Below are 14,818 nucleotides of genomic sequence, written 5' to 3' on the forward strand. Positions count from 1 at the left end.
ACGTGTAGCTACTTTGAGCTTACAGCGTGACGGTGTGCTTATGCAACGTGTACGCATTTCATAGGGGTTTAACTGACACACGATTAGAGGTCGCAGCAGCCTGAACATTTGTGTATTTAAGGTATTGCTTTTTCTTCCTGTAAGTTAATTGAATTTAACAGATGTGTAGTTCCACAGCAGCTGGAGGGCCCAGGTTGAAGACCCATAGCTCTATTTAATAATCCTGATTGGGGTTTCAAGGCTCTGATTGGGCGAGAGTTGAGAGGTTTCTTCCAATCACAGCTGTTCTGAACAGGTGCCTGCTACTATTGCGCATTTCAGTGAATGGATGAATGAAGAGGGGCAGAGTCTAGCCGCGCCTACGAAGTATCCTATCCCCCCATGTTATGTGGACCCCACACTGATCCTCTCTCACACCTTACTGGGAATCTAGTGCCTCATGCTTCACGGGGGTGGTCTTCTGTATGCCGAATGTCGGGATCCCGGCGCACAGTATACCGGCGCCGGAATCCCGACACCCGGCATACCGACAACTATTCTCCCTCGTGGGGGTCCACGACCCCCCTGGAGGGAGAATAAAATAGTGTGGCGCGCGTAGTGCGCCACCGTGCCCGCAGCGTGGCGAGCGCAGCGAGCCCGCTAGGGGCTCCTTTGCGCTCGCCACGCTGTCAGTATGCCGGCGGTCGGGCTCCCGCCGCCGGTATGCTGGGCGCCGGGAGCCCGAGCGCCGGCATACCGTACGACACCCCCTCACGGATGTTCTTCACAGCAGTGAATGGCCAGGAATCTGATGCTTTCTGCACACTGTAAATGTTTACAGGTCCAAGCGTATGAGCTTAAACAGCAAATCTGAACTCTTAACAGTATTCTCTCTACAAATGAAATAAATAAATACTATAATATGCTATGTGAAATTTGTAATAAAATAATTTATCCATGTCTAAGCAGCTGGTTTGGTTTAGATTGTTAGCTCTGTGGCATAGCAGCCTGTTAGCTGACAATTATCTATAGATGTCATGGTTTGTGTTCGATCCTTCCACTTTCTAATATCCTGCCGTTCTGCAGACCCTTCTGGAGTTGGGCGCTTCCCCTGACTACAAGGACAGCCGCGGTCTGACCCCCCTGTATCACACAGCGATGGTGGGTGGGGATCCCTACTGCTGTGAGCTGCTGCTACATGAACACGCTTCCGTTGGCTGCAAAGACGAGAACGGCTGGCACGAGATTCACCAGGTGAGGCTGATACTCTACCTCATCTTTCACATACTATGACCTCCTGTACACCACCAAGATCAAATCTGCACCTATGCAAACCATGTAGCAATGCAAGGGGGTGCAAATCTGGTAACTGATTACCCGGCCCAGGTCTGTTTGAGGGGTGTGGGCCTGGGCCAGCTGCTGAGGGAGACTGTACCGCAGTGCAGAATATTTTACAGGTTCTTTTTTTCCAGTGGACATGGCCACACCCCCAGAACTTGGGCCTCATGGATCCTCTCTATGGCCCTGTGTAACTGTAGCTGGGTTATAACACTACAGGGCCTATGAGGATAATGGCTGGCGTGCCTAACTGCTGTCATCACATCCACAGTGGAGGCATTTTGTGGCCTGCCTGTGTGTTTGCAATCCACGTCATGTGTGCAGTCCTGAGGATGGTGCTTGATCTGTCTCTAAGGCAGGGGTGGGGAACCTTTTTTTTACCAAGGGCCATTTGTATATTTATAAAATCCTTCGGGGGGCCATACAAAATTCTCCACTTAAAAAAATGACCCTACCCCCCAGTAGGTCTGCCCCTTGGAGGTACTGTGTGTGCGCACCAAAAAATTGGGTGTGGCCAATTAAAATGGGACGTGATACACATATGCCCCCAATAGTGCAGTGCCAGATCCACAAATGCCCCCACAGTGCCAGATCCACAATTGCTCCCACAGTGCCAGATCCACAATTGCCCCCACAGTGACAGATCCACAAATGCCCCCACAGTGTCAGGTATACAAATGCCCCCACAGTGTCAGGTATACCAATGCCCCCAACAGTGTCAGGTATACAAATGCCCCCACAGTGTCAGGTATACAAATGCCCCCACAGTGTCAGGTATACCAATGCCCCCAACAGTGTCAGGTATACCAATGCCCCCAACGGTGTCAGGTATACCAATGCCCCCAACAGTGTCAGGTATACCAATGCCCCCAACAGTGTCAGGTATACAAATGCCCACAACAGTGTCAGGTATACAAATGTCCCCGCGGTGCCCGGTATACAAATGCCCCCACGGTGCCCGGTATACAAATGCCCCCACGGTGCCCGGTATACAAATGCCCCCAACAGTGTCAGGTATACCAATGCCCTCAACAGTGTCAGGTATACCGATGCCCCCAACAGTGTCAGGTATACAAATGCCCCCAACAGTGTCAGGTATACAAATGCCCCCGCGGTGCCCGGTATACAAATGCCCCCACAGTGCCCGGTATACAAATGCCCCCACAGTGCCAGGTATACAAATGCCCCCACAGTGCCAGATCCACAAATGCTCCCACAGTGCCAGGTATACAAATGCCTCCACAGTGCCAGGTATACAAATGCCGCCACAGTGCCCCCCCCCCCCCCCCACTCTACTTTGCTACTCACCGCTGCTGCTGCTCCATCCGGCGGGTGTCAGGGTGTCAGGACAGGGAGGAGAGCGCGGCTATGTCGGGCGGCGTGTAGGACCTCAAACCAGCCGCCGGTTTCTGAGCCAATCAGAGCTCGCGGATCGGCAGCGGCGGCTCCTGATTGGCTGCCGGTCCGTGAGCTCTGATTGGCTCACAAACCGGCGGCTGGTTTGAGATCTTACCTGCCGCCGGACATAGTAGCCGCGCTCTCCTCCCTGACAGCTGAGACGCGCTGCCGCCGGACTGAGCGGCGGCGTGTCTCACTGACACAAGCGAGTGGGCTGGAACCAACGGCTTTGCGGGCCTAATACGGCCCGCGGGCCGGAGGATTCCCTCCCCTGCTCTAAGGGGTCTAAGTGTGTACTAATCCTTGGAGACAGATAAAGTAGACAGATATAGAGTACCAACCAATCAGCTCCTAACTGTCATTTTGCAGTTCGGAGCTGATTGGCTGGTACTTTATCTCTGTCCACTTTATTTCTCTCCCAGGCTTAGTACACAGACCCCTATGTTCTAATTACAGAGGGGAGTACATCTAAACCGTTACCGTGGCTTCTGCCAGAAATAAATAACAGTTCTGCGCTTCCATATTACGGCCCATTAATTTGCGCGCTGGGCTACTTCCATCACAATTAGATGTGGTGCGTTAGCTTTCCTTAGCAGCGAGCATTAGAATGGGCGATCAGTCGCTCTGTGGTAAAACAAGACATCATCGCTGGTGCTGGTGCTATTAGTATGCTGATGTTTTTGCTTCACGGAGGATTTATTTGTAAACTCATCCATTTATGGATTTATGCAGATAGCCTTTTCACCCTGCACATCTTACCTCACAGTGCGGAGAGGCGATTAGCCGTCCGTTAGTGCCGGCAGCCTCACATAGGACACACAGACGCGTGACTGTGCGGTTAGTGGCGACAGTCTCCCTCACACACTATAACATCATCATTTAATCTTAATTAAATACTTAGACACTGTATTGCTGGGCATGTAAACAAAGAATCCATCGCCGCTAAGGCTCGTTTTCCCTCCAAGTCATGCCAAGTCTCTCTGCTTGCTCTCACTATCCATGTCCATTAAGGCAGGCACTCCGTGTGAGACTAACGAGGCTCAGAATTCCCGGTTTACCTTGGGCCAGCTGCCATTCTCACTGCCACTCCTGTTTTTCCAGGTTCCAGCTCATTTGTGCACTATAAGCCAAAAGTAGGATGAACAGGTCGCTAGCGGTTGTTGAACTGCAAGTCCAGGCAGTGGATAGTTTTTAAGTTCGACGGCTGCTGTAGACGGACATAGGGGGTTATTCAGAGATGGATGCAGATCTTACTTCCGCAGCAAGATCTGCGTTCATCTACTCACATGCTGGGAGCCACCCAGCAGGTGTGTGGCGCAGCCCCACGATTCGTTTGCAATTTAATTGTGATTGCAATGATTAGCGGATGACCCCTGCCTGTGCCTTTGTTTTCCTCAGAGCGGCTGCGTGTAACGTCACACTGCCGCCCAGAAAGTTGTCCGGACACGACTGCGTTGTCCGGACAACGGGCAGTAAACGCGGCGGCGCCCCACTGACGCCTGCAGCTGTCAATCATTATGACTGGTGGCACTATGGTCAGTGCGCATGCGTAGACCTGATGGACGCAGCCACAGCGTACAGATGCGCAGCTGCGTCTGGGTCTGAATTAGACCCATATTGCTTAATTCTGATGTAATTGGGTGGCACAGTTGGCAGAGTGATTAAAAAATGTTTGGCTCTCAGCCATGAGGTCAGGAGCTCAATTGCAGACTAAGCCACTCTCTGTGTGGAGTTTGTATGTATCCGCCATGGTTTGTGTAGCTTTCATCTGGGTGCACAGATTTCCTCCCACTCTAAAAAATAAATAAAAAAAATCCCATACCAGTCAGTCAATTGACCACTGGCAAAAACTTAGCCCAAGTGTATAGACGAATAGGGAATATATAAGTTAAGGTTACCATAAGGTAAATAATGGGCAGACTAGATGGGCCAAGCGGTTCTTATCGGCCGTCAAATTGGGACAGGGACTGATGGGACGGGGACTAATAGAAATTACTGAAATATTCTCTGTAAAGCGATATATATTCTCTCTGCAATATTTAAATATCTGTTAATAAATATATAATTGTGCTGGAAAAGACGCAGAGAAAGTGACCGTTCGGATGAAGGATGCAGAGAAAATATTATTCTAGGTGACGTTCAAGTGCTTAGGCAAAAAAAGGGGATTACTGATCTAGTACAGAGAGCAATTCCTAAACCATAATTATGTTTTGTGTTTCCATTGGTGTGAAATGTGGAAGGACTTCATGTTGTGCACAGAGCATCTGCTGCCTTTCATCACCGTCGCTGCGCTTTCCTGTCGGGAAATATCTAATTTGTTTCGTGAGATGCCATTTGTAACTCTAAGGGCTCTTTCACACATTAGTTTCCATCAGGACTTAGTGCGGTTTAGCTGCATGAAAACTGATGAAGGAACCGATCAACCGTGAAGTTAATAGAAGTGATTGGCACCGTTCCCAATTGTGTGTTCATGCGCTGATGTGGTTTAGTTTTTTCTTTAACTTGGCAAGCTACTCTGGCCTCTCATAGCGAAGAACCGCAGTGACCCCAAATCCACATATACTCTCAAAATAGTCTGACCTGACCAAAAATCCAGCTGTTTTGGTGTACGTTTTGGGACATGTTTTTAGTCAAAATGCCACGGTTGCTCATAGCCCCCGGGAGCTTGGGTCTTCTTCCACCATGGTTATTTCTGTGTGGAGTTTATATGTTCCTCCCATGTTTTATTTCCTTTAGCTACTCCGCAGTCCTCCCACAGTCATAATACATACTAGTAGATTAAATGGCTTCAGGCTGCCGACAGAGTCATGTTGGGCCCAAGGCTCATTGATGCCTGTGGGGTGAGACGGCGAGCCTGTCTGGTCCCATCCTGCAGAAGAGCTACTGGCACAAATTGCTGCAATAGTTACATAGAAACATAGAATTTGACGGCAGATAAGAACCACTTGGCCCATCTAGTCTGCCCCTTTTTTATTTTATCCTTTAGGCAATCTCAACCCTTTTTTAACCTTGATTCTTTGTAAGGATATTCATATGCCTGTCCCAAGCATGTTTAAATTGCCCTACAGTCTTAGCCTCTACCACCTCTGATGGGAGGCTATTCCACTTATCCACTACCCTTTCTGTGAAGTAATTTTTCCTTAAATTTCCCCTGAACCTCCCCCCCTCCAGTCTCAATGTATGCCCTCGAGTTCTAATACTTCTTTTCCTTTGAAGAATGTTTCCCTCCTGAACTTTGTTAAGACCCTTTATATATTTGAAAGTTTCTATCATGTCTCCCCTTTCCCTTCTCTCCTCCAAACTATACATGTTAAGATCTTTTAGCCTTTCCGGGTAAGTTTTGTGATGTAGGCCATGCACCATTTTAGTTGCCCTTCTTTGTACACTCTCTAATGTATTTATATCCTTCTGGAGATAGGGTCTCCAGAACTGGACACAGTATTCCAGATGGGGCCTTACCAATGACCTATACAGTGGCATTATCACTTCTTTTTTCCTGCTACTGATTCCTCTCCCAATGCAACCAAGCATCTGACTTGCCTTTCTCATTGCTTTGTTGCATTGCTTTCCTGCCTTCAAGTCACTTGAAATAGTGACTCCTAAATCTCTTTCCTCCTCAGTAGTTTCCATTATAGTACCCTTGATACTATACTTAGCCTTTGGGTTTTTGAGACCCAAGTGCATGATTTTGCATTTTTTAGCATTAAACTGTAGTTGCCACGTTCTTGACCATTTCTCAAGCCTACCTAGGTCATCAATCATTTGTTTGACCCCTCCCGGTGTGTCTACCCTGTTGCATATCTTTGTATCATCTGCAAAAAGGCATATCTTCCCTTCAATACCATCTGCAATGTCACCAACAAAGATATTAAAGAGAACTGGACCTAGTACAGATCCCTGGGGTACTCCACTGGTAACATTTCCCTCCATAGATTGCACTCCATTAACTACAACTGTCTGTTTCCTATCCTGCAACCAGGTTCTTATCCATTTCACTAATTTATAATCCACCCCCAGGCTTTCAAGTTTATTTAGCAGTCTGTGATGTGGGACAGTGTCAAATGCCTTACTAAAGTCTAGATATGCTACATCTACAGCTCCCCCTTGATCTATTATTTTCATCACAGAGTCAAAAAAGTCAATAAGATTTGTTTGGCATGATCTCCCACCAGTAAATCCATGCTGTTTTGGATCCTGTAAGTTGTTTGATTTAAGATATTCCACTACTCTTTCTTTTAATAGTTTTTCCATTACTTTCCCTACTACTGATGTAAGGCTTACTGGTCTGTAGTTACTTGCTTCTTCCTTGCTTCCACTTTTGTGCAGTGGAACTACATTTGCTCTTTTCCAGTCCTCTGGAATATCACCTGTATTTAGTGACTGGTTAAATAATTCTGTTAAAGGTGTAACCAGGACATCTTTTAGCTCTTTGAGTATCCTTGGGTGTATTCCATCTGATCCCATAGTTAATGCTGGCTGTGATAGACAGACGTCAGAACACACAATGCATTGTAGCTGTGTGTTGATGTGCTGCACCTGTCCACCTACAATGGGCACATGAACGTCAGAACTGGACCACACATCAATGGAAGGAAGTAATCCTGGTCTGATGAATCACATTTTCTGTTATATCGCATGTGTTTGTGTCCGTGTGTGTGTTTGTATCAGTGTGTGTGTGTACGTGCGTCATTTACCTTGGTCAAGGAGATGGCACTAGCAGCATTTTCGGAGATCCAGTGTTACCACGCTGAAGTTTTCTTCCAAATCCATCCAGTGGAAGGCCCAGAACAGGCTCCCTGGGTCAAAATTCTTCCCTGTGCATTCCGCAGTGAGGTCCAACCGGGACCCTAACCCCCCCCTAAAACCTGGCCAGAATCCAACTGGACCACCTCTTGTTGGTTTCATCAAGACAGACAGACAAACAAACAGACCAATAAGCAGATATGTGGCCTAGGCCCTGTAAGGGGTGGATTCTTTTAGTTTAAACCTGCCAGTACTTTAAGATGGCCAATGAAGGGTATGTGTACCAAGTTTGGTCCAGATCCATCAAGCCATGTAGGAGCCTATGAAGAACAAATATATACATACATCTTTACACGTTTTGTATATGTATTATTTATTTATTAACCGTTTCTTATATAGCGCAGCAAATTCCGTAGCGCTTTACAATTGGAAATAACAATGATATAACAAAACTGGGTAATAACAAACAGTCATAGAGGCAGGAGGGCCCTGCTCGCAAGCTTACAATCTATAGGGAAATAGGCATGTAGTATACACAAGGAAAGGTGCTATCTATTGCATAATTGTCCACCAGATTGCAAAGGTTCTTGGTGGGCTGTATGATATGGTCATATAGCAATGATGAACCGGGTTCGAGAGGAAGGGAAAGTGAAGAATGAGAAGACATGTGAAGATATGTGTGGACTGTACAGAGTGGATGCAATTTGATAGGAAGGTTTATGAAAGTTATGTGAGCGGTTCTGGAATTTGATACGCTTGCCTAAACAGGTGAGTTTTCAGGGAACGCTTGACAGTTTGGAGACTAGAGGAGAGCCTTAGGGGTACATTTACTAAGCAGTGATAAGAGCGGAGAAGTGAGCCAGTGGAGATATTTCCCCATCAACCAATCAGCAGCTCTGTATCATTTTATAGTATGAAAATTATAGATGTTACTTCAGTGCTGATTGGTTGCCATGGGCAACTTCTCCACTGCCTCACTTCTCCGCTCTTATCACTGCTTAGTAAATGTCCCCCTTATTGTGCGTGGTAGGGCATTCCACAGAGTGGGTGCAGCCCGATGAAAGTCCTGCAATCGTGAGTGGGAGCGAATAATGAGTGTGGATGGGAGACGCAGGTCTTGTGAAGAGCGAAGAGGTCGGGCTGGGAGATATTTTGAGATAAGCGAAGTGATGTACATTGGTGTAGTTTGGTAAATGGCCTTGTGTGTGAGTAAAAGTATTTTATATTGTGTATATGTAGATATGTTTATAATATGAACTGTGCTATAAATAGAAATGACCCTAGATCTTCCGGAGGGCCCCCCCCCCCCCCTTTAATACTATGCAGTTAATGGCATTTCACTGTCCTTGTCAAATGATTTGAGTTAAACATGAATCTTCTGAATGTTTGAATAACGCACCAGGGGAGAAGCATAGAGAATACAGTCTGTGTGATCAACTCAGCTGCTGCTATCATTATCTACTGCGGTTAAAGCATGAAACGTTTGCATTTCTTTTTTTCAGAGGACGGATTATTTTTGTATGAATGGAGAATGCACCTTTGCTGCAGGTTACAGTGGGGGAAGGGGGGGTTGTTTTTCCCTGGTCCATGTTCCCTGGTTCCTGTTCCATAGCACTGCAGAGGGCAGTTAAATCAGTCTGTAACATTTAGTATTAAACATTCATGCAGTTGCCGGGCTAGTCTTACCTATCTGAGCCGGCCATGCAGCCAGTTCCCACACTGACTTTCTCTTTGTAAATGATGAATTAAGAAAAGCCTGTTTGACAGAGCATCTCCAGTTTCTCCTATGTGATTCACATTGGGCCTCTGGCGCCCTCTAGGGATGCAAGGTTGTCACAGCAACTTTCTAATGAGCCGCATCTTCTGGTAAATGTTTAATATGAGGTATTCAGCCTTTAAAGTGTTCAAGCTGCCCAAATGCAGTGCTGTCTTTCGGTTTGAACCAGTATTAATCATGTTTGCCGGGTTCCCAGTTCCATGGATTTCTCCTGGACTCCCGGGCAGGGACGGATCTAGACTTTTCTTTTAGGGGGGGCGGTTTATTTATTCCTGACTCCTCCCCTACACTCTTTACTCCTAACACTTCCCATAACAACTGTCCATTAATGCTCTAAAGAGCACATAAAGCATTGCCAGGCTGCACATGTGCTTCTTATGTAGCACACACAACCAGCCACATGTAACTACTAACACACCGATGGGCAGCACACACTGCCCAAGGTGGGGGTGACGGCATGTGATGATGGCAGATGGGGCTAGGGGCCCCGGGGACACGGAGGATCGGGAGGGATGTCAGTGCAGCCACACACCATCACCTGGCAGCAGCCCCCACCTCATGTAAGTGGGCGTGGCTATGACTGTTAGGGGGGGCGTTCGCCCCGTTCGCCCCCCCCCCCCTGGATCCGACCCTGCTCCAGGGAAAGTAGACAGTCTCTCGGATAGCGTCATCTTTACTTTTGAAGTGGGCGGTCCGAGGGGATTGATAAATATTTGAAACGTCTTGTAGCATCCTTTAAAAAAAACTAATTGTGCGACCACCGTCCTGGGTAAAACCGACTCTTGGGATCTTATTCATACTCCCTGGGCTTTGTGAATAGAGGTAATAAAGGCTTAATACAAGGAAAACATTTATTATCAATGACAAAGTACAAAACCCAACATACAGTACCCAGTTTGCAGAAATGGCTGCCACGGCAAGCTGGCCCTAGGAAACCACAAGTACCAATTGGCCCTGGTACTTGGACCATCTGGGATCTGTAGTTCTCCAAAGAAAAATGGAACATATCACACAGTTTATTAAAACATTTTTGTTTTTATTTAAAGTATTTAAACACAAGTTTACTGTAAAACATTTTTTCTTGCCTGGTGGTTTACAGTTCGCCGACACACCCACGATGGAGAAATCGACTTTCCTGTCTTTAACTTGATGCCCTATTCTTTAACATTGTGGTTCCCATGGGTTGATCTGAAGTAACTGTGGGAAGCTCTACGTTTAAATTATAGGGAAATGTTAAATATGAGAAAATAGTTCCAGATGCTCCTGTCTGACTATTTCAGTATCCCGGTTGACTTCAAACAAGCATTTTTTTTTATTTTTTTTTTACAGGTATCAATATTGATAGCATTGGGACAAGTGGACCAAATAAGTATAACATAAAAGAATGGCTGAAACTAAACTTTTGTGTTTTTACATATTAATTTTTATTTATTTATTTTTACATTTTTTTTTAAAGTAATTACTTTGCAGGAAGGGACAAGGGGGCAGTTGTATTAACCTGGAGAAGGCATAAGGAAGTGATAAACCAGTGATATGTGCAAGGTGATAAAGGCAGCAGCCAATCAGCTCCTAACTGTCAATTTACATATTGGAGCTGATTGGCTGGTGCCTTTATCACCTTGCACATATCACTGGTTTATCACTTCCTTATGCCTTCTCCAGGTTAATACATCTGCCCCATTACCCTCTGTAATGCTCTGTACTAGTAGGAGCAATCGGTGTTAAAGGCACAGCTGCATAGAGGGAATCCCACAGAGGGACTAGGGCAAATGACGCCAGTGTTGCCCATTTATGATGGACAATGAGCTGCGCCATGTGATGCCGCACTCGCACACTCTTGCGTATAAAAATGGATGGGCTTATTGGTGAAAACGTTAGCTACACATTTTTAAAAGCCATTGGATGAATGCATAATTTTTGTATAGTTCTAAAAAGGGGTACAAATAATGACAAGGTGCCAGGCTAAACAGAGGCACACAAAACCTGCCCGCCTAGAATTCCGGTGCTCTGCCAGCTTTACCACGATCTGGGGAGTCATATTGTTATTATTGTTTATTATGCATGAGAAAGTGTCTATGGTGCCGCACAGGCTAATAAAGAACAACACATACTGTAAATAAAATATATTCAAATAGAAAGCACACGGTGGAAAACAACCATTGAGATCCAGAGTGACTGGCAGTAACTATGGCAGTCTGACCCAGTGCCCTGGGAGCATAGACAGATAGGATCAGAGCTGGTGACTAATTGAGGGCACACTAGAATCATGGAAAAGGTGAGAACTAGAGGATGGAGGGCCCTGCCCATGAGAGCTCACAGTCTAACTAGCTCATAATGAAGTAGCCAACATAGGCTATGACTGGGTGGCAGAGGGTCATCTTGTTTGCTTCTGGGACCAGTTTATAATGACAGCCCACCTAGGATGTGACTGCCAGTGTTGGTCGCTCTGCCTTGGTTCCCTTATAGTAGTTTGGGGCCACCCAGGATGTGCCTGGAAAGGTACTTTACTGTATGTGGAGGGTCGCTTTGAATGCTTCTGGTATAGAGGCAGCATATAATGAAACAACACACGCCAGCCAAACAATACTACAAGTACTGTATGTCTTTGACCTTTAGAACCATAACCCACAGGAACACATGTAAACTCCACACAAATTGTGAGCTAGTTTAAAATGAAGCTCCACAAAGGTAACGTGTTTCCGCCATGCTTTGGAACATCCACTATTATGGTGCCTGAATGGTATCACCTTGGCCACCACTACTTAGTAGAGTCATGAGCCATCAATATGTTGGACTCTAGCCCCCTACACACTGGCCTATGTCGCAGTGATGTGAAGGGACACAGTGGTCTGAGCCTGTGTCCTATCAGACACTGTTGAATGGACACGTTTAGTACAGGAAACCCACATACCCAGGGGCGGATTGGGAACAAAAAGCGGCCCTGGAAAAAATTGTACTAGTGGCCCACATGGGCAGCACCAGAGGTATAAGGTCTAGCCATGGGCCATGGCAGCAGCACCCTCCCCCCAAGACTTTCCAGATAGTGGGCATGTCCAGCATCAAGGGGGAATTTAAAAAGAAATAAAATTAAATATTATGAGCACATTATATGATACACCTTCAGAATTTAGGAAACTATATCATTCTTTAGAAAGATATATTTTCTTGCTTTTTACATTAACTGTATCCCAATCACTATTCACTCAATGTTATATGTCAGCCAAGCAGGCAGACAGAGCATACACTAGATCATCTGCAATCACAGGCTAAGTGGCAAAGTCATTTTCATATATGCAAATTGTTTGCCATCTTTTTCATTATGTCTATAAATAGGACCACATGTCCTCAAACAAAACAGGCCCCAAGGGTGCGTCGGCCCACCGGGAATCTTCACTGTAAACCCTATGGCCAATCCGCCTCTGCACATACCCATAATGGTGTTTGCCAATAAGGCTCTAATAGCTGTTCCTTTCATCTCCCATCCAGCCGCATAGCGCGAGTAAAAGGCAGAACAGGACGGGTTCAGCAGCTTCTCATAATATGACTTTATTTTTATTGTGCATTTATGCTAAACTGCGTTCTGGGTAATCAATATCTATTTGGAACCAATTGGAGACTAATGGTTAGTTTACATTGTCCCTGATGTTTTTGAATTTGGCGTTGACTCTGCGGCAGCCAGAAGGCACTCTGTCTGGGGTGGGGTGCAGTATAATGACATGTATGATATGCATGTCTGCTCAGCGATTAGTTTTTGTACTTTTTTGTGCGTCTGTGTAACTGATGTGTGTGTTCCCCCACAGGCGTGTCGAAATGGCTATTACCAGCACCTAGAGCACTTGTTGTTCTATGGAGCCAATATGGGGGCGCAGAATGCTTCCGGAAACACAGCGCTGCACATCTGCTCTCTCTATAATCAGGTCAGTAATGGTCGGCAATTGCCATCCGTAACAATGTCACACCTCAGCCTATTTTCCTATTCACTCTGAACACTGCATCCTAATCTCTCCATGCATCACATCCTATACGTACATCACCGTGATACATTCCATGCATTACTCTTCTTTTTCCTGCAACGTTCATCATCTTGGTATTCCCTATGGCATTCTATCCATAGATCGGGCTGATCTATCCAAACATTTTCTTTCTAAACATCCTATTGGCCCATCCGGTTCATTACAAAGGCCTTTGTCATGCATCTTGCTTTGGCCGCTTTTCTTGTACTGAGCATGAAAGTCTTTTAAAAGGAAAATATATAAAAGCAATTGCTGCCCCCTGAATAATGCTGCCCTATTCAAATGCCTACATGTTTCCTAATTGTAAAGCGAATGTGCTGGTGCTACGTATATAAGTACATATTGATGAAGTTGTAGCCTTATATCCATCATGTACATCTCATCCAGCTGTATTCATACCCTGCTCTGGTTTAGATCAGTCTCAATCTAGTGGTCATTACGTTCTATTTTTTTATGCCGGGTATCTATAGGCTCGCATGCGTTGGTTCTTATAGAATAAAGCCTATACATTCCCCATGTACAACAGCATAAAAAACAGGAATAGTTGAGCCTGCTTCTAATGACGTTTCTTTTACTATCAATGTATCAGATGTACTCAGTAGAATTAAAAGAATAAGCCCATATGGATTTTACTGTACAATTTATATTCTACATTGCTTGCTTGCAACATGAGACAGAGGGTGCAGTATGTAAACAATGCACATCTCCGATAAATAACAAACTCATATCTACGATCAAAAACTCTGACATGTAGGGGGACACCCCACATGTCAGGCCCCCCCCCCCCCCCGCCATGTTTTGGGTCGCTGCCTGTGACATTACGCAGCCACCGCGGGCTGCCCCAGCAACAGTCCGGGCACGCCTGCGTTGTCCGAACCGCACCTTCCCAATGGCATGAAAATGCCGCTGGCACGCCACCAGGCGATCGTACCAGTGAGATGCGCACACCATATAGGGCTTCAGGCTGCGATCGCTGCCGTTGCAGCGATTAGGTCTGAATTAGGCCCAATGTTTGGTAAGGTACGTTGTAGGGCTGCAGGCACTTTTGATCTGTGGGAAAATTAGGGTGTGACGAAAGTGCGTAACATAGAGAATGGATAGCCATGTATAGATAAATAAGAGTAAAGACGGACAAACATGAAAGAGCTGACATTCAACTGGTTTGTGATGGGTGCTCCAAATGAATAGTGGTGTCACTCACACACACACACACACACACACACACGCACACACACACACATACAAACACACAGTTCCCTCGGCATCTCTTGATGACTATATGTTAGCCAAACAAAACAAGGTCTAAGTATCATAAATTAGTTTGCCAACATAATGGTACCGGACAACCCTCGACAGTAGGTTACGGAGCTCAGATTGTTACCCTAGTGTTGTTTTGGGATAAAGAAGACCTTTGTTTTATTGTACAATAGATCAGTCATAAATTCTTAGGTCTACACAAAGTTCATAGGCTTTCCTGTTCTTGCGCAATGTGTGCACACTATGTGATGTGCCAGTACTGTAGGTTGGCTGTATTAATGGAATGTGTAGATATATTAAACAGTAAAATATG

At 45.8% G+C, this 14,818-nt stretch overlaps 1 protein-coding gene across 9 annotated transcripts in view; it reads left to right on the plus strand.

Annotated features, from left to right (window-relative positions):
• Window positions 1–14,818, plus strand: part of SHANK2 (SH3 and multiple ankyrin repeat domains 2) — a 998,986-nt gene that overhangs the window by 280,506 nt on the left and 703,662 nt on the right. For all 9 annotated transcript variants that reach the window (XM_063944111.1, XM_063944110.1, XM_063944114.1 and 6 more), the window contains 2 exons: window positions 1,066–1,233; window positions 13,036–13,152. In XM_063944111.1, the coding sequence (XP_063800181.1) occupies window positions 1,066–1,233; window positions 13,036–13,152 (285 nt within the window). The remainder of the gene's footprint in view (window positions 1–1,065; window positions 1,234–13,035; window positions 13,153–14,818) is intronic.

Source organism: Pseudophryne corroboree, chromosome 11, assembly GCF_028390025.1.
Source record: "Pseudophryne corroboree isolate aPseCor3 chromosome 11, aPseCor3.hap2, whole genome shotgun sequence".
NCBI classification, from domain to species: Eukaryota; Metazoa; Chordata; class Amphibia; order Anura; family Myobatrachidae; genus Pseudophryne; species Pseudophryne corroboree.